The sequence below is a fragment of the Nansenia antarctica genome (genome assembly GCF_963989245.1).
Source record: "Nansenia antarctica genome assembly, chromosome: 1".
NCBI lineage: Eukaryota > Metazoa > Chordata > Actinopteri > Argentiniformes > Microstomatidae > Nansenia > Nansenia antarctica.
The window spans coordinates 55744804-55765003 of NC_137674.1; the positions used below are offsets into that span (position 1 = coordinate 55744804).

The 20200-nt window shown below is 42.9% G+C and overlaps 1 protein-coding gene across 1 annotated transcript in view; it reads left to right on the forward strand.

The window, feature by feature from the left end:
• btbd7 (BTB (POZ) domain containing 7) overlaps window positions 1-20200 on the forward strand; it is a gene marked incomplete at its 5' end in the record, with an annotated part of 29288 nt that overhangs the window by 5180 nt on the left and 3908 nt on the right. Inside the window, 6 exons of the mRNA XM_080550536.1 lie at window positions 11207-11415; window positions 13699-13774; window positions 14454-14614; window positions 17866-18009; window positions 18169-18358; window positions 19877-20055. Of these exons, the coding sequence (XP_080406662.1) occupies window positions 11207-11415; window positions 13699-13774; window positions 14454-14614; window positions 17866-18009; window positions 18169-18358; window positions 19877-20055 (959 nt within the window). The remainder of the gene's footprint in view (window positions 1-11206; window positions 11416-13698; window positions 13775-14453; window positions 14615-17865; window positions 18010-18168; window positions 18359-19876; window positions 20056-20200) is intronic.

A 20200-nucleotide genomic window follows, 5' to 3' on the forward strand; every position in this document is an offset into this window, starting at 1 on the left:
TCCTCGACAGTTGTTTGATGCCTCTGCTTCATTGACCACCATGGTCTTAAAATTGGCATCGTAACTCCTCTGTTGTTTGTTAACTTGACCAACCACTTGAGCCACTTTTTTCAAGCTGGTCCGAGTGTGTCTCTGCGGTGTCTCTCCGCGGGTGTGTGTGCGAGTGTGTCTCCATCTCTCCAGGCACCCGTCACTGGGGGGTGTGTGAGAGGGAGAAACACGGTGGCTCGTGTGGGGAACAGTCTTTTGGCGCCATACGTTGTTGTGAATTAATATGGACGTGTAAAAGTCTAGGGCGCGAATATAAGACGATGCAACTTTTTCAGACTTTTTTCCGGGGAAAAAACCCTGTCTTATATTCGGGTCAATACGGTACTTCATGCCCATGCAGTGGTTAACGTAGTTAGGAAAACCCTGTTGCTCTTACGTCAGATGTAGCCCTATTCATTGTCAAGGCTCCATTATGTTTAGCAATATGAAGGACATAGTTTCTTTTCAAGGGTAGATCAGCTTTAAAAATGACTAAATATACAGTAACTTTTTCAACCCTGCCGTATCCCTCTCTTTATTGGAGGACATGAAAAGAAAATAATAACTACTTAATCTGATCTAGCCTACTTATACTAGTACTTAATATATGACACGTACTGGTGAAATGTGCGACCAACCGCCAACCCTGAAACCATGAAAAAGCAGTAAAAAAAAAAGTTTATGAAAAGCCTTGAATTTCACGTTCAGTTTGTGTTCACTCATAGGGCTTTCACACCGGCAAAGAACCATGCCCATTCAGGAACCTCCGAACGTTGGTGCTGTCTGGCGAACGAGCCCGCGTTCATACCAGTGTAACCAGAACCATCCCCGTCATCAACGATGGGTGATGAAGGGGCGGGATAAACAAACATTTCACAACTCGATGGCAGCTACTTCACTGGAAAAGAGGATACTATCTTCCACTACAGTATCTGAAATAAACAAAATTTTCTATGAAACAAAACAAAAGACACTTTCTACACGCGTTCTCTTACTAATCAGCTGCTCCGTTACTGGAATAGAAATGGCTTACGAAATTCGCGTTCGCACATGTCCGCGTGTTTGCTGAGCATGTGAGGATGATAGAGAGAATAATGAAAGTTTTGATATTGTTTTTGATCACTAATGATTAGATTTACATTAGATTTAGATTACATTTTGTCTACTTCCTCCTTGCTGGTCTCTGCAGCCTAGAATATGACACACCCACTGACGACGTGACTGTTCTACGTTTTGGTTCACGCTTGAGAACCATTATTTTATTATTTTCTGGTTCCCGCGAACCGGCACGGTTCTTTGCCGGTGTGAACGCCCTAACAGAGGGGAGAGACGCTTCACTGACATGGAAAAAACCCCACTGTGTTTGCTGTAATGTCGTAGTTCATTACAGCATTGAGTAGGCTACATGCAGTAATATGAAGCACATATTGAATAACTTGAAAAGTGGTTTTCGGGACACTTACTGCCTGGTTGTATGAAATACCAACATTGTATTCTTCCGTTTTTTATGCCGAAAACATGTGTTAATGTGACCTCTGCATTATTATTGGGGATATTGCAACCGATGGTCCTGGCGGTAACAGGCAGTGACGTCTGCCATGTCCCCAGGAGACCATCCAGTTCATCCCATCCCACCCTGGACAGAGACCAAGAGTCGTTTATTGAAAAAAGCCTAGCACTGTGCGGAATTCAGTCAAATCTGAAGAATAACATCCTTGAGTTGTAGCTTATTTTCAGATGTTGACTCAGTCTAGTTGACATCTTATCTATACTTTTTTTCTTGTGCTTTCGACTTGTAGAGGGGCCTCTATTTTTGTTTTCCAAGCAGCACAGACTAGGGCCAATCATTTAAACAGTTTGAGCCTGAATAACAAATGAATATCCACATACAACATTATAGATGTTTAAATAGAAGATATATTTGTTTATTCAGTAGAAAGCAAGACCGTCTGGTATAAAATTTAAAAATTTAAAAGAGGAAAGACTGGAGACAGTTTGATAGACGGATAGGTAGATTTATATTAAATGTTTTATAATCATTCATTTACAATCTTGAAATGAATAGTGGTCTTTTTCTTCTTTTCTTTTCCTGGTTGTCCTCCATATAACTGTAACTGGCGGTCACCATATAGGCTAACTGTCAGAGCCCTAACAAAATGTAATGATGTTGTAAAAAAAAAAGTGTATTCTGATTGCAAGTGTTTCACTGTAAATTGGATTTATCTCTCCCATGTCCACACACACAGACACAGTAAGGTCTCTCTTAATCTTTCCTGTTGGATATGTCAACCTCAGGTAATGGGTTAATAGGTTTTTGCTCCACATGTCACGTGGCGGGGCGGCGGTAGCCTAGAGGCTAGAGAGGCCGGCTAGCAATCAGAAGGTCGCTGGTTCAATCTCCGCCTCAGGAGGGAGTTGCATGTGAGCTGGTGACTGCTGGCATCATATCTAAAGTGTTGCCGTTGTGCCCTTGAGCAAGGCAGTTAACCCCTAATTGCTCCAGCAGCACTGATTAATGCTGACCCTGTGCCTAGAGCAAAAAATACATTTAGTTGTACTCTGTGCAATGACAAAAAGGTGGAATCTAATCTAATGTCTGGGACGTTGCCCATCCTCAGCAGTAGATAACACTACCAGTCAAATGTTTTAGAACACATTTTTCCAGTTTTTATTAAATATATGCAGTTTAATGTCTTTATCAGCGAGGCTTGTTTCGGATCCGCTTTTCCATGTTTCACGTCAGGGTGATGCCTCAATTAGTAGTTCCGTAGATTTGTGGTGTTTCCACAAAATTTAACCTCCACTGCGCACACCTTGCATATGGCTTTGCTTTTGTCCTGCTCATCGTCTATCGTCATAATTTTTTACATCCAAAATGCACCCAGACATCTGCCTTTAAGCCTGGTGGTGACGAGTGTTGCTGCCATCGCCATGTTTTTAGATTTTACAGTGTTGAGACCTCTCGTTGCGTGAGATGATAAATTCTTGTAGCGCGAGATCTGGCCACGAGATCTCGTTGCGGGTTGAAGCTGCAAGCAGGAAAATGCATGAAAGATCGATCTCGGGATTTATGAATCGATAATCGCTCATTCAATGAAGATCGATTCAGAATTGGGAAATCGATTTTTTGAACCCAGCCCTAATCATGCTATACACATGCTATGAGGATCACTGGCCAGGGCCATGTGTACAGGAAGCAGATCCTTTGAACCAGTGACGTTGTTAGGCCTGGGTATCCGGGACTCTAGCCCCGAATGTTTTATGAATAGCCCCGGATCTCCGGATCCTGGAAAAAAAATTAAAAAAGATCTACCGCATGGCCGTCGATTTAGCGTATTGCCATCGATTTAGCGCAAGCCCGTACTCCACAACCAAAAACTGAAACGATGAAATGTGGGCTAGCTCCCAATGTTTCAAGAACCTAACAACGCCTCTACTTTGAACAAATGGACCAGTAGCTGACTCCTTTCAGCAGATGGATAGATAATCACCACTGGGCACGGATCGGAGTTCCCCCCCTCAGTGAGAGAGCCAGATAACTCTCACCCTAGGATCCTGGGATAAGCTGGGATAAGGCTTGATCAATACTGTGGTCAGACAGCAGACAGCAGCCCCACCAGTCTATCATTCCCCAGCACTGAGTATTACCAGCCAGATTAAAAGAGGCTCAGGAGACTGATGGGACATCATGGAGGCGACGGGTGGGGTCAGTGAGAGCATATCCGCTGACATTTCCCTGGCTCGGTGTTGTTGAAGAACCATGTTAAGCTGAGGAAGAGCTCTGCATTTAAGGAGAACAGTAGACACAGACCAGAAAAGGGACTGTGTGAGAGAAACCTTTCCTGAAGTGTTTGATAGATCACTTATGAAGAATACCTGTCACAACATTGCATGCTGGACCTCTACTACTGTACCTCTGAGTTTGTTGTCTTATGGCGCTTTTCCATTACAGGGCCAGGCCGGGTCAGCCCGGGCTGGCCTGCTTCTTTGACCCTTTTCCATTTGTCGGCCCAGGTCGCGTCAGGTCGGTTCGGGTCGCTTCTTTAGCTCCCCTTCGATACCAGGGTCTAAATTTCCCAGAGGAGCTGTGCCATGGCGCTGCCTGGTGCGGGTGTCGCTTCACCATGTCTGAGCTTGCTCTGCTGGCTAACGTATGGGAACTTGTTGCATCATGCCGTACTGCGTTGCGAAATTCAATGCGAAGGCAAATGCAAAGTTCATTTCTCACACATAACGTGGACAAACTAATTTCCACTCAATTTATTAATGATTATCGAGCAAAATATTTTGTGATCGACCAAGATACTTATCAATCAATTATCGATTGTCGATCATTGATGCCCACCCCTAGTTCCTACATTAAGTAAGTGACTACAGGTGGTCAGAATCAGATACCGGGCTCGTGGAGAGGACAGTGTCACCTGGTAAGAGCGATCAGACTATTCAGGATTAGTCGGCCTCCTACACAGACAACTGCAAAATAGCTTTATACTAGCTTATCCTCATGTGATTTTGAAAATGTAAGGATACTGGGTGGTAGAACACACACACACATATCTAGGAAAAGTCATGAAAAGTCAAATGACCCCACCCATGGCTGTTCTAGTGTTAAAGCCAGATTGGTGAGGGTCAAGGACGTTGTTCTGAAGAACATTGTGAGACAGTTGGTTAGACACAGCACTTTCAAGGGTTTTAGATAAGAAGGGGAGAAGGGATACCAGTCTAGTTATGGACAGTAGACCGGTCAAGAGTTGGTGAGAAGAGGCTTGACTCTGGCTGTCTTAACTGTAAGGCCCCCTGTGTCAATATTACAACAACAAATGTAACTATCCAAAAAAAGATATAATATATGATTTTTTTCAAACCACATTTACATAATCAATGGGTCCTATTCTTTACCCTCGCAATGCAGTATGGTTAAAATCCAACATTATTATTATCACAGCAACTCATTACTTGCTTTTGTTTCACTCACTAAAAATCACAAACTCTTATGAGTTGATGGGCATTTACCTCCCTCTCACGCACACTAAATACAATTCCAGTGTTTCCTCTACATGCATTTATTGGTGGTGGGCCGCCACGAATGAATTTCCTCCGCCACGAATTGATTCAGTCCACAAAAAAAATAAAAAAAATAATATAATAATAATAATCTGAACATTTTGGCTGATTAAAATATATCTGATCCTAGATCAGCGCTATAATGGATGTTGACTAAAAGTGCACCTAAATCCACGCCCATCTCTCTCTAACCGCTGATCCAAAATCAGATTAATGACATTCAGTTGACGACGTGACACAAGGGCTCCTGATTGGTCTAAATGTGAACTGTGGTATTATTGTTATTGTGTACAGGCCACCGTAGTGACATCAGGGGGGTATTCCATCAACATCGCTAAAGGGAAAATCCAGGTTTAGTCTGATAAATCTCGCGAGAGTTCTTAAAAATATCCAGGCATATTCTGATAGGTCTCGCGAGAGTTATCAAAAATAAGCCAGGATTTTCCTTTAGCGACGTTGATGGAATACCCCCCAGGTCAGGTGGGCAGGTTACGACGAGACAACAAGAGACCGGTATTGTAGAGCTTACAGAGCGAGTTAAAATAAAGACACTTACATTGAAATACAGAAGGACTCACGTGTATGTTTAATAGAATAACACGACATGGTGTCAGAAGTCCTGTAAGTGAGTGTTAAGAGTTAGATCGGCCGACAAGTGTCATTTGAGCTCGTGACGGTGAGAAGGGAGAAGAAAAGATGGATGCTAATGCTAACGCGGGAGCAGCTGCAGTCCAGAGAACGGCGCCAGTTTCAAGTGCTACGTTAGCAGACATTAGCAAGTCAAAAAACGATTCGTATTATATTATAGCTGATGATCTTTGTGTGTGTGTATGTGACTGTCAGTCACAAGTTTATATTCTGTATATTCTTTTTTTTCTTTTTTTGGCCATCCTCTAGTTTGGGCTGTGATTAGATTTTTTTTTTTTTTTTAAACAATTAGATCGTTGTTTTTAGCGCGCGGTCACGGCCATCCGCCACCATTGTAAAAATTCCTGGAGGAAACACTGAATTCTGTTTACATAATTGCGTCAAATGAAATAGGGTTATTCAGTTTCAATTCTGTCAATTCAGGAAGGGATTTGAGTTCATCATTTAAAAATAAATTATCATAATTCATGAGTTAAAACGTAAAGTTTTTTTTCAATACCTGGGTCTTACAGAGACCGATCCTGTGGATAGAGAGGAATTGATTACGGTGGTAAGGAAAGAAAGGAGATGTTTGGAAATGGATTGGAGGAGGGGATAGGATTGAGAGGGCAGGTGGTTGCCCGCTTGGATGTGATCAGTTTTAGAATATCAACAGGGGAAAGGGGGAGAAAGAGCTGATAAGTCAGAGACCGAGTGTAGAGCAGTGGGTTTGGGAGGGGTGGTAGCAATGTTGGCGAGAGGCGGAGAGAATGAGCTGCTAATGTCATCAACCTTGTTTTCAAAGTAGGTGACAGTCATCTGCAGACAGGGATGAGGGGGGGAGGTGAGTTGAGGAGTGTGGAAAATGCGGAGAACAATTTCCTTGGGTTAGAGGCAGAGGATTGGATTTTGGAATGGTGGTAGGAGCTTAAGCAACTGATGCAGAGGAGGTGTAGTTGAGGAGAGAGAGAGAGATAATGTAATATGTTGGGACTGTGAGTGGTGGGCTGACAAAATATCCCCCAATAAAACATTTTGGTAGAATTTGTTACTGAAAGAACTGCACTGGGCTGATGGATGCATTTGTGATTGGGCTTTAACACTGGCGTCCTCCACACTTCACACACCCCCATATTCACTGCCCACGATGCGTCTCCTATATCATGTTTACCCAAGTGTAAAATGAGCTCGGAGCCTCCCTCCTCTATTTTACATGGGCCGACCTTGCTGCCTGACAATTCTCTTGACAATCTCATCTTGGTTGTGAGAGGAGGGACTGAACAAGTGCTTTTTGTTCTGAACAAGGACACTGTGCTGTAGTTCAGGTTGCTTTTCCTCCCGCTTTCACAAAGGCATTCCTAGTTGTCAGGTTAGATGAACCATGTTTTGTTTTAGATTCTCATTATATACATTTCAGAGATGATTTGAAGATCGTTTAAACAAAGTAAAAATGCGTTTCCAGTTAATCTGATCAGAATTTCCCTCTGACATACTATTACCAATTTGCTTGAAATTCTCTAAAATTCACTTCAATCCCTTTGCTATGCCACTGGTTTGTGTTGGACCGCGGTGAACCATTTCAACAATAGACAGACCACACACACACACACATGCACACGCACAGTGGAAAGGGCAGGGCATGGGGTGTGACAAAGCGAATGGTTGAGCCACAGTGGGGTGCAAAGATTTGGGCACCCCTGGTTTAAATGTCTGTTACAATTAATCTCCTAAGTGATTGAAAGCAAACCTGAACACTAACACCTTTCTTCAGATTGTAAAGTAGTTTCTTTTTTTTATTTTCTTTTTTCTGAGTTTTTAAATGATAAAAAAAAAAGGAAAAGGGCCCTGTGCAAAAGTTTGGATTATTCTTTGTTACCTTTTGAGAAGATGATTACTAAGGGTTGAACTATATATTCTGAAGTAACTCCATGCCTTCTAAAGTATCTGACTGCGGTGGCTGTTGTGTCTGGTGTTAAAAACCATGGGTTCCTCTAAACAGTTGTCCAAGGATGTCAGAATCAAGATACTTCCACCATCAAGGAGAAGGCGACAAAAAACTCTCAACATACCCATTTCCACTGTCAGAAACATCATCAGAAAATGGAAAATAAATGGAACAATTGAAGTCAAGGCAAGATCTGGAAGACCAAGAAAAAGTTCAGATAGAATGGCCCGAGATCTGGTGAGAAATGCTCAGAAGAACCCACACATCACTGCAAAAGATAGTAATAGTTGTTCACAGGACAACAATACAGTGTACCTTAAGAGTATCGCGATTCATTTTTAATTTCACCGATTTGAATCGTCTCTCATTTGTATCGATAATTAATTGCATCGCGATGCATCATTACATCCCTAATGTTTACCAGTGGTCTAGCTATAGCCTATCCGAAATCAAAACGGCCAAATACACAAAAGAAATTATAAGCTGCGGGTTCTGTCACAAGTGTCGAGGCTGTCTTGAGAGGAGACCAGATCCCTAAGCTTTACCAGTCAGCTTACACTGCAAGTAGTGTAAGTATGGCCCACACATCTTTTGGCCAACGCAGTGCAACGGCAATGCGCTCAAACACACCAAAGTAAAACTCAACCTCAGACTATCAGAATGAAATGTGTTTACTCGCATCAAAACCTGAGGAACACTGCCCGCCAGCGTTCGATCCCATCGCTTATGGCGTATAGCATAATTCCTACACTAGCAACGTAGCCCTCAATGGCTAGGCTAGGCTAAAAACAAGTAGTAACGCAGTTGAATGACGTCAGACTCTCATCCACTCAATAGTAATAATAAGTAATAATAATGACTGAACTATATTATGCTTGTGTATTGTGTATATTGTTTTTCTGTGCATGATTAATGCGAAAACAACAACAAATAGTGCTACAGAGCCGACATTAGTTCTGTCCGTTAATTTGCGTTTATTGAATGGAAAGAAATGTTAACGGTCCTAATGTTAAAAATTGACTGGCCCTCGGGAACGATTATTCGAATAATCGATTGTTCTGCCCATCCCTAGTGAATATGATGAATTACAATCTTAAGGGCTCTGCACACAGCGTGCGATTTCTGTTGCGCGTCAACGTTCCATTTTGAAGTTTGAATGGAAGTCTATGAGAAAATCATAAAACATCGCATCCCAATGCACACAGCGTGCGATGCGATTTCTGTTGTATGTTCTCATAGACTTCCATTCAAACTTCAAAATGGAACGTTGACGCGCAACAGAAATCGCACGCTGTGTGCAGAGCCCTTTACACTACAACAAATGTAGGTTGAATTCACATTCTTGTCAATAATTTTCCTTAATCTGATGCAGGCTTTACAAATATGCAAGTCGATGCTGAAGATAGGTCCCTCTCTCATTTAGTGGCCTCTTGATTCACTGTTGTTGATGTATTGGCGGTCAACTGACTCAGTCTTGAGTTAGCCTTGAGTTAGTTGACATGATTTTCAACTGCTGCCAAAGACCTTTCTGTTAGCTTTGAGGAGTAAACAGCTCCATCCATCAGGCCAAACTAACTCGGGTAACTGCACGACTACCAAACGGAGGAGGCTTGATTACATTTCGTGATTTGTAGGCAGTAGGTGTTTTACACATGTTTGTTCAGTGTTTGTGTTTGGTTTACAATTACGTTGTCAACAAACAATGGAATAAAACAAGCTGATGAGGTATTCATAAGTTAGATTCTTCAATAATCAATAGCTAGGCTATATCATTCATTTAAATGTTATTTACCAATCCCAGATTCCCTTTAAAAAGAGTGTAGATATGGTACAGCCTGTCACAGGAACAGGAACAGTAGTTGTGACCTCACATGACATGTTGTCATACCCAGGCCTCCGGGGCAGCTCCAACATGAGCTGACATTTACCAATGCTGCGCTTTCTCCACATTAGTAACAGTAGAGCTCACAGAAATGAGTGTCAGCTCCATGTTTCTCTCTCCAGTTTTAGAATGACTCAACACACACTTATTGTTGCATATGAGTGAGAGGAAAAACTACTCATAGACAATTGAGTGAATAATTAAGGACTGGTGACATGGGAGTCTCATGAGACAGCCCTTATCAATATTGATAAAGTTGCCTATATATTATGCATATACAGTGGGGAAAATAAGTGTTTAACACATCAACAATTTTATGTTTATGTAACATATCACCAATCCATGTAATAATTATTATAAATAATAATTTGAATATGCTGGGTTAGTGCATGTTGGTGGGTGAGTTTCCCAACTCTGAATACAAGTAAGCAAATCATTTGTCACCAAGCTTTCCTGCAAGAAACTTATAGGTAGAGGCAAAGAGCTCTCCCAAGACCTTCACAACAAGATTGTTGAGCAGCATAGTAATGGCACTGGTTACCGACGGATTTCTCCACTCCTAAATGTTCTTATAAGCATCATTGGGGCCATTATCCACAAGTGTAAGGAACTTCACACGACTATCAACCGGCCATGCACAGGAGCTCCTCGCAAGATTTCTGACCGGGCAGTCAGAAAGTTAGTCAGAAGAGTAGCCCAAGAGCCAAGGACCCCTCGAGCAGAGCTCCAGAAAGACCTGGAAGCAGCGGATACAGTTGTCACAAAGAAAACAATAAGCAATGCACTCCACCACGATCACCCTGGAAGACTCCATCACTTAAGAAAAGGCATGTTGAAGCTACATTTGGCGAAGCCTGTAGATTAGTAGATGGGAGAATGTAGTCTGGTCAGACGAGACAAACATTGTACTTTTCGTCAACAATGTGACGTGTCATGTTTGGAGGAGAAATAGCTCTGCCTATGATCCTAAAAATACCATACCTGCTGTGAAGTCCGGAGGTCCGGAGGTGGAAGCATCATGTTATGGAGAGGAAGAGGAAGAAAATAAAGGTGTTGGACTCGCCTAATCAATCAGACTTAAATCCAGTAGAAAATTTGTGGAAGGAACTGAAGATCAAGTTTCACTAGCGGGCCCCCCGTAATCTCCTGTGTCATTCCCTTTTATTGAGTTAATACCAATGTCTGGTCTAAATGTCATGTGAATAGCTGTAATGGAATTATGTTGAATTAAAAAAGAGTTGATTGTAGAATACTTATTTTCCCCACTGTATGTATTTGCAGTAGTTACACTTCAGTATCTCAATTTCTGTTTAATGATGTTGGACCATTGGAACACCACTACGTGTGTGTGTGTGTGTGTGTGTGTGTGTGTGTGTGTGTGTGTGTGTGTGTGTGTGTGTGTGTGTGTGTGTGTGTGTGTGTGTGTGTGTGTGTTGGGAAATAATAGGTTAAGAAATAGTGAGTAAAACATGTGTAAGCTGTTGAATTGGTTGTCCCACTCCCTCTCTCTTGACCCCCTCCTTTCAACCCCTCAACCTACCTATTTCTCTCACTCACTAACACACACAAACACTATCTTTTCTCTCTGTCTCTTGCACTATCGAGTCACATCCTTCTCTGTATGTCCTTCTACAGTATGCCCTCTTCTGTCTCTCCAGGTTGTGAGGACATTGTGGTGGCGAGCATCTCTCTGGACACGGTGGTGCCCATCCTGAAGTGGAGCTCTCAGCCCTACGGCTCCAAGTGGGTCCACCGGCAGGCCCTGACCTTCATGTGTGAGGAGTTCAGCCAGGTCGTGACCTCCGACGTACTCTACGAGCTCAGCAAGGACCACCTCGCAGCTGCCATCCAGTCAGACTACTTGCAGGTCCGAGGTCACACACACTCACACACTCACACACTCACTCACACACACACACACACACACACACACACACACACACACTCTTCTGTGTGCATTAGGTACACGCTTCTATCGGTTCAGGTCCGTTGTCAGATGGGCCACTAGAGTATTGTTATGTCTATACAGGAAACAAGGCTAGGATTTGCAGTTTTAACTTGGGTTCTATTGGAAAAGATTGTGTGCTGTGACAGATTGGCTGTTGGTTGTGTGTGGACATTATTACAGGGACTTTACAAAGACTAGGATGGCTGCTGTGTGAAGACCAAGAGCAACCCCATGAGAGCTAGTCTGGCTCTGTGACAACCCCTCAGTGGCTGCCCAGAGTATATTGGGGAGTGAGGACTTGATATGAAGAGGGAGTTATATAATAATTTGTCATGTATCATTAGTGTGTGCCTCATACAATGTGTAAGCGATTGGCCTTAAGGCGACATTGAGGGGGTCCGGGCTGGCTGTATGTGAGGACCAAACTGTTTCATAAGGACCTTACGAGGACTGCCAGGCTGGATGTGTGTGTGGAGACTTAGATAAGGACCTTATTAGGAGTAAGCTAGCTTTCTGTAGACTCAGCTGGTTCTGTGGGGACTGCGTGAGGCAGGCTGGCTATGTGGGGACATGCAGGACCGGGGAGCAGCAGCTGGGAGAGGTTCCAGCTCCAGCTCTACATCTCCAGCCAAATGGTCTATGATGAGCAGATTAGTGTGCCAGCCACAGGGGTCTCTGGCTCTGCATTCAAACTCTCTTTCTCTCTGGCACTCTCTCTCTCTGTCTTGATCTCTTGCACTCTCTCTCTCTCACACACACACACACACACTCTATTTTTATAGTTGCCAACATACACAGGCTAACTAAGGCAAACACTCACACAAAAGCACACATTTTCAGAGACATGATGCACACAAAGAATTCTTTATTAGTAAACACACGCGCACACACACACACACTATAAATCACACATAGTAAAACTCAAAGTTAAGTCAACACACACACACACACACTTTTTCGACCCTGTTTAGGAATAGCTTGGATGGTCATCTCCTTTGAGGTCAAATCCACAGAATCATGACATGAAAGCCATAGACTTTCCCTGCACATCAAAGCCTAAACTCTTCAGTACAGGCAGACAGGGGGGGGACCAGAGTTGCCAGTCTCTCCTCAGGGGACATCCCCCCACAGACCCATCATAGTGAGGCAGTCAAAGTGTCATCGAGGCAACGTTTCATACCAAATGTCAACCAGACGTCTAAACGTCAGAGAGATGTCCGTTTTAATATTAGTACTCCATGTTCCACTTAGATGTCTACCATAATACCGCTCATCTATCTACAGTGCTAAAGTGTTGGAAAGCATTTTGTCTTATCTCTTTTTCTGTAACCGTTTGGATTTGAAGTCAACCAATGGGGTCAAAGAAGAGATTCTCAGCTTTAAATGAAATGGGTTTTTTCCAGATTGGGCAATATCCCTATTTCAGGGCTCCAAACGTATTGGAAAATTGCATATCATATTTGGTCGACAATCCCTTGCATGCATTAACTGTCTGAAGTCTGCAAACTATTGACCACACCAGATGCTGGGGATGCTATGCCAGGCCTGTACTGCTGCCATCTTCAGGGTTTTTTTACCTTTTTTGGCATTTTTTCCTAAAATGTAATCATGAGGAAGTGAAATGCATGTTCAATTGGATTTAAATCTGAAGATTGACTTGGCCAGTCAAAAACATGACGCTTTTTAACCCTGAATAACTCATCAGTAGTTGCTATGGCAGTATGGTTGGGGTCAATAGCTGTTTTTCCATAAAATGTCAAGCGAATTTTTGTTCGCAAAAAGAAAATGTGAATCATGATGTGAATTATGCGCGTTTCCAGGGGTGTTCTAGGGGAGTGGACTCACCAGTGTTCAGGTTTTTGTCTTTGGTGGCTGCTTCTTCGAATCATGCCTATATGCAGAAAGACAACAGCTATCTGACACTGCAGGTCCATTTTTGGGGGGTTATATTACTAGAATCAGAATCAGAATAATTTGTATTGCCAAGTATATTTGCAATACAGGAAATTGACATGGTGAGGTTGGTGCATATGACGTAAAAACAGCAATATAAGCAAAAATTATTTAAAAGACAATGGCAAAAAGAGCAATAGAACAGTAATTATGTAGGCTGTAAATTAGAATAAATGTAAAACTAATACACTGTCAGTGCATTGTGAACCCGTCCATGGTTCTAATGATGGTCCTGGTTCTCCTTCACAGGCCAGCGAGCAGGACATCCTCAAGTACGTGGTCAAGTGGGGAGAGCACCAGCTCATTAAGAGGATGGCCGACCGAGGTAAGATCACTTTTGTTTAATCTAGTTTTCTTTTTTTCTCTCTCTCTCTCTCTCTCTCTCTCTGATATCAGCTGGCTAAATTCACCGGGTACAAGACACCTTTGATTACATCCACCTTCTTTCTTTCTTTCTTTCTTTCCTCCCCCTCCCTTCTTTTTCATATTGACTCAGCCAAACTTCTCCATGCCAATGATGTATATACCCTTATCCAGGTTAAGTGGAGTAATGATAACTATGCAGAGCACTTCAGCTGTAACAGAAATGTAGCCTATTTCAACACTTGTTTCATTCAATCTTTCGTTCCATAGGCTATCTAGTTTATATGCATTCATTTAATATTCCTCCGTTTAATTGAAGGATGTGGGAATTGAGGCAATTATTTAAAAACACATGACACAGTGACCGGAAAACATAGCCTACATATACCCACGAGACTGTGGAACATTAGGACCCTTTTTTTCGGGACCGGGGAACATAGGACCTGGGTAACATAGGACCCGGGGAACATAGGTACGCTCCCGTTGGCATGGCTCTGTCTAACCACTGCCACAGATGGAGAATAGTTAGCTCCTTCGGCTACTTTAGTTTCTTGTGTATGATGAGAGGTCCATTCAAGTTCAGTTTGGTCCTTATTTAGATGTGTGCGTGTGCATGTGTGTGCGTGTATGTTCTTTCACAGAGCCCAACCTCCTCAGTGGCACGGCCCACAGTGTGAACAAGCGAGGGGTAAAAAGGAGAGATCTGGACCTGGAGGAACTGAAGGAGATCCTGTCTCCACTGCTGCCCTATGTCCGCACTGAGCACATCCTGCCCACCAACAGTGAGGTCCTCTCAGACACAGTGAGTGTGCCCTTGTGGTCAGACCTGGGCTAGATACAGTGCCCTGTGTAAGTAATGGGACAGTGAACTAAACTAAAAGTTTGGATTTTAAATGAAAAAATTACTGCAAGGTTAAAGTAAAGATTATCCGCTTTTATTTGATGGTATTTGCGTACATATTGGTCCCACCATTCAGAAATTACAATGCTTAAAAAATATATATATACCGTATATACATAGTCCTCCTATTTCAGCTACCCAAAAGTAATGGGACAATTAGCTTGACAGGTGTTTCTGGTAAGTCCATCACATCATTTGTGCAGGCATAAGAGAGCTGTCAATGTCCAGTATTGATTTAAGGCTTTGGGTTTGCCTTTGGAGTCTACGAAAGTCAAGGAAGCCTTTATTAGGTTGAAAAATCTGAAACTTGAATTGTACAAAATCAACAGTTTGGAACAACATTAAAAATAAATTTGCCTATCCAACATAGCCTTCATCAAGCAAGCAGACACATCCCAAAAAAACACCCAGACAATTATCAAATAATAATCCAAACCAGCATAGAAAAATAAACCATATATCTTACTTTTGGCGCTTTTCCACTACCGACCCGAACCGGGCCGCATTTGTATCCGAGCCGTGCCGTGCCGTGCCGTACTTTCAGAAACGCTTCTCCATTATACTAAGCGACCCGGGACTGTAGGAGGAGTTGCGTGTCATAAGATTCCCCCCGCTATACAGATCAGCGGGGGGAAATGCGCTAAGAATTGTCAAAATGCAGCACTATCGTGCACAGATCAGCCTTACAACATGTAACGTTAAGTGCCTGTTACTTGCCACTTTCAGTTCTTGTAGACTAGTTTAGATCTCGCAACCAGGGAAATGCCGACATGAAATGCCGACACGATTCTATTTTTATTTCTCCTGACACTTTGGGCACTGTGCTCAAAACTGCACAACTGTGCTCAACTTTTCAAAAAGTGCAACTTATCTGCTTTCAGAAACTGTTTGAATTTTTTAGATTGGATATATAGTTCATGAATTACGATAGTTTGAAGGAACGCTGTAGAATCCGCTGTAGACAGCTCCGGTTTCGGAGCAAGAAGCGAATCTATCGGCATTAGTCAAATACATGCTCACATCCAGTCATCCGCTCACTGCTCTCCATCAAAAATGGCACATCCATCAATAATATGACATAATAACAACTGCTCTGATTAGATTGCTTAGATTGTTTAATACATCAACGGGGGGAAAAGCGAGATGAACTCGCGAGTATCATGCTTCCTCCATTGAACGGAAAGTCCTATCTATTCCATTCAAAGTGTTTTAGCCTTCCCCCTTTCCACTGGTAATAAGGAATTGGCAAGAATAGATAGATATAAATAGATCAACATAATGCAGCACTATCATGCACAGATCAGCCTTAAAACATGTAACGTTAGATATATAACAGAGCAATGTATTTCTACGGAAAGGCTGACTGACGCGTGGCTCATACAATCAAGCGGACGTTTGTTATAGATACGAGTGCTCCGGTGTCTTGCTGGTAGTCAAATATATTTATTTATATATACAGCATATGGATGTTACGTGCCTGTTACCTGCCGCTTTCAGTTCTAATAGTTTAGATCTCGCAACCAGGGAAACCGACATGTGTTAAAGGGAGGAAGACGCGAATCTACCGCTGGACTGAGGAACAGCATAGGCACAGGACATCGCCATAATAGCGATTTTTTTGTTATGCTTGTTGTAAATAAAAGTTCTATGATGCATTGAAATTACATTAAACTAAGATAATACGATGGTTATCATAATTGTTCTAATCTTTATTAATACGTTATTACAGAAACAGTAAGTGACATTTTCCGAGAGCGAAATCTGTTGTGGTATTTAAAGATGGCGGTTAGCGAAGAAATCTATGAACATGGGATGACGATTTCCATTGACCAATCAACGGTGTGCAGCGTCACACGCAGCCTGGCAAAAAGGTACCTTTCGCTACCCATCCCGAACAATAACTATTTTACCGTGCCGTGCCGTGCCGACCCGGGCCGGTCAATGGAAAAGCGCCAAAGAACAAGACCCGGGTCGGCCCTGTAGTGGAAAAGCGCCATAAATGAGTCTCTTTCTGCTCTTCCTCCTTGCAAAGTCGTCCACTACTTCATCAAGGTTCAGCTGCCTGACGAGCTTTGACTCGATGGCCATAAGGGATAGAGTTCAAGCGTTTTTGGCACATCTTCATTCTGAGTTCATTCTTAATTCAGTTTCGAGAATGAGCGCTCTCCCTCACAGTTGGTTACCGGCAGTGTCAGGAAAAGCCTGCAAGCAATGTAGACATTCGGGAACGTGGATTGCAAATCCAAGTCCAAAATTGTTTTTAGCATTGTGTTTGGGCAGTTCTCTTTTTCCTCTGTATGATCTGTAGTGGATCAGTTCATCTGCCAGGCTCATGTCCAAATCCAATGAATATGCCGCTGAGAGAGCGTTAGCTTTTGATCTGTGGTCAACGTTTTCGGGCAAATATCTCAGTCAGGTGTGTGTACGCTTCCAAAGTCCTAACAGCAAGAACCGCGGCGCTGCTTGCCTCAGTGCTAACATTAGTGCTGCTAGCGCTCTGTATCGTTGTCCGGTGCTTTTTAAAAAACAAAACAAATTAAAGGAACTTTTTTCAGGAAAAGTGCCTCCTTTGCTTCCTTTATCTTCTTAGCTTTTCTTTTAGAAGCATCACTTTTTATCCATAACTTTAACATAGCCAGGAAGCCTACTGTTAAATATCTAGCTATTAGAAATGGATAACTGTCAACTAATTAGAAAATACCCGCCATAAATAGTCCTAATCTGATTGGACAAACGGTCATCGCGCGACCATCTGACCTGATGGACGTTTGGATGTGTCACGTGTCATGATACAAACATTCAGCAAACCAATCAATCATATTTTTATTCAGAAAATAATTGAGTAGGTATAACAATCCCCACCAAAATAATAATAATAATAATTTAAGAAGAAAAAAATGGGCGGCCTGGTCGTTAATCCGGGCTTGATCCACATGCACCACTGCGTCCCCCAGATACATTGATCCACATGCATCGCTGCGTCTCCCAGAGACAGTGATCCACATGCACCGCGCTGCGTCCGTGCCACCTGAGGCACTGATATAGGACTGTTGCTATTTCAGAGGCTTCTTGCTAAGCTAGACTTTGAAGGTCCTGCCTCATCTTCTTATTGGCTTTTACAACCTGCATATCCCCTTCCCCCCACCATCCAGATGAAGAGAGGTCTGATCAGCACCCCTCCCTCAGATATGCTCCCCACGGCGGAGGGAGGCAAGGCCAACGCCTGGCTGAGGCAGAAGTGCGCCGGCATCTACGTGCGACCGCGCCTCTTCTCTCCCTACGTGGAGGAGGCCAAGGTAAGACCGTTTACACACACGTCCACACACAAACACACATATACACACACACACACACACACATACAATCACTCCTTACACTCTCCTTTTCTGTTAATGGACCATGTGACTCACTCAGTACATAACACACACACACCCTTACCCTGTCTGTGCTGCCAGTCCGTGCTGGAGGAGATGATGGTGGAGCAGACAGACCTGGTGCGTCTACGGATGGTGCGCATGTCCAACGTACCAGACACCCTCTACATGGTCAACAATGCTGTGCCCCAGTGCTGTCACATGATCAACCACCAGCAAATCACAGGCAGCCAGACAGCCCCACCATCCGTGGTGGCCAATGAGATACCAGGTGGGTTGGGTCAAATGTTACATTTCTTACTGGTTACCCAACGTAGAATTGGCAAGAACAAGGGGCTGGAACAACTCTGGCTGGCCTGGTGAGTTTGTAGTGAAGTCCATCAAGGTCACATTGTAGACCATTTCAGTAAGACACATTTAAAACAGCATTTTACTTGGATATTCAAAACAATTTATATATATATATATATACTGTATATATCAATCATCATTGAAATGGTCCCAAAATATCATTACTGTGTAGTGGAAGCCTGATGATTTACGTCCTAGAATAGTCTCATGATGATATGGCTTGTGGCTGTTAGGATATCCACAACCGCGCATCGCTGCTTTAAACATATTGTTTGGCTCAGAATCTGGAGAGAGTAAGCCAATCCTAGATTGTTGCCTCATGGCAATTTCAATCTGCAAGCAAAAATGTTAGGCTTCTGCTCTGTGTTGTGGCATAGGAATTGCCCTGCATGACTAGATAATAATAAGATAGCACAAGCATTTATTTTTTTATGCAAGAGTAAACTCTCTTTGTCTGTAAGTGACAGTCCCATCTGTGAGGGATGGAGTGAACATGGGCTTTGTTTTTCTCTGTGTGTGTTCCGTGTCTACTCAGTCTCCTTGATTGTGTGTCTTGAAATTCAAGTCAGAGTTTATTTTGCTGTTCATATTAGTAGTGTATTTCTGTGCCTTTGTACTCTGTTCTCAAACACCAGGAGTGATTAGCATTGTTGGCAGAGATGAGCCGAGCCGTGAGATGGACTTTTCTCTGTTTCTGTCTCCCACACTCACTCACTCTCTCCCTCCATCCTGCCCTCTGTTCTTCTCCCACGTTTTGCTCTCTCTCTCACCACACATCTTGCTGTGTCTCTCTCACTTTCTCTTTCCCACCTCTATCCCTTTCTCCCTTTGTTGTTTGTTAGTTATTTTCCACTTCCTTTTTGCCTTTTTCCCCCCATTCAAATGCTTGTTCTTCCACCTCCTCCCTATGCCCTTATGTTCCCTTTGTTCCTCTCTTATTTATTTATTTGTTACATGTATTTAATTTAGTAGGTTAATGATAACACATTCCATTTTCCATCTCTTCCTATCCCCCCCCCCATTCTTTTCTGTACGACTATTTCTCTTCCAGGGGCAATTTAGAGGACATCTTCAGAGCACAGGAGCATAGTTACATATATCCTTCAGTAGTGCACATGCAACATATAGGACTACATACATTTACATTTTAAGCATTTACCAGACACCTTATTCTAAAGCGACTTACAATCAATGCATTTGACTAAGTAAGTAAATCAACTATCCAGTAGTCATAGCAGGAAAAAGTCATCTATGCTCAGGCCTGGGGTCATTGGCAGTCGTTGTGCTAAAGGAAGGAATAATTATTTAAATTGTTTATTCTCATAATGATGGGATCACATGGCTCAATGATATGTATAAGTTATAATTATTATTAATTTCATATATTAGTAATAGTAATAAAACAGTATATAATGGTATCGCTCTGATTCTCTGTCAGTTCCCAGACTAGTGGTGGTGAAGGAGATGATCCGGAGGCTGCAGGACCTTCGGCACACAGACAAGGTCCAGCGGGCGTACGCCCTCAACTGCGGCGAGGGAGCCACTGTGAGCTACGAGCTGCAGATCCGTGTTCTCCGCGAGTTCGGCCTGCCAGATGCTGCTGCGGAACTGCTGCAGGTGAGTTACCAGGAGACCTGAGAGAGTTACTAGGAGGTCTGAGAGAGTTACCAGGAGACATGAGAGTTCCTAGGAGGTCTGAGAGAGTTACTAGGAGGTCTGAAAGAGTTACCAGGAGGTCTGAGAGAGTTACCAGGAGACATGA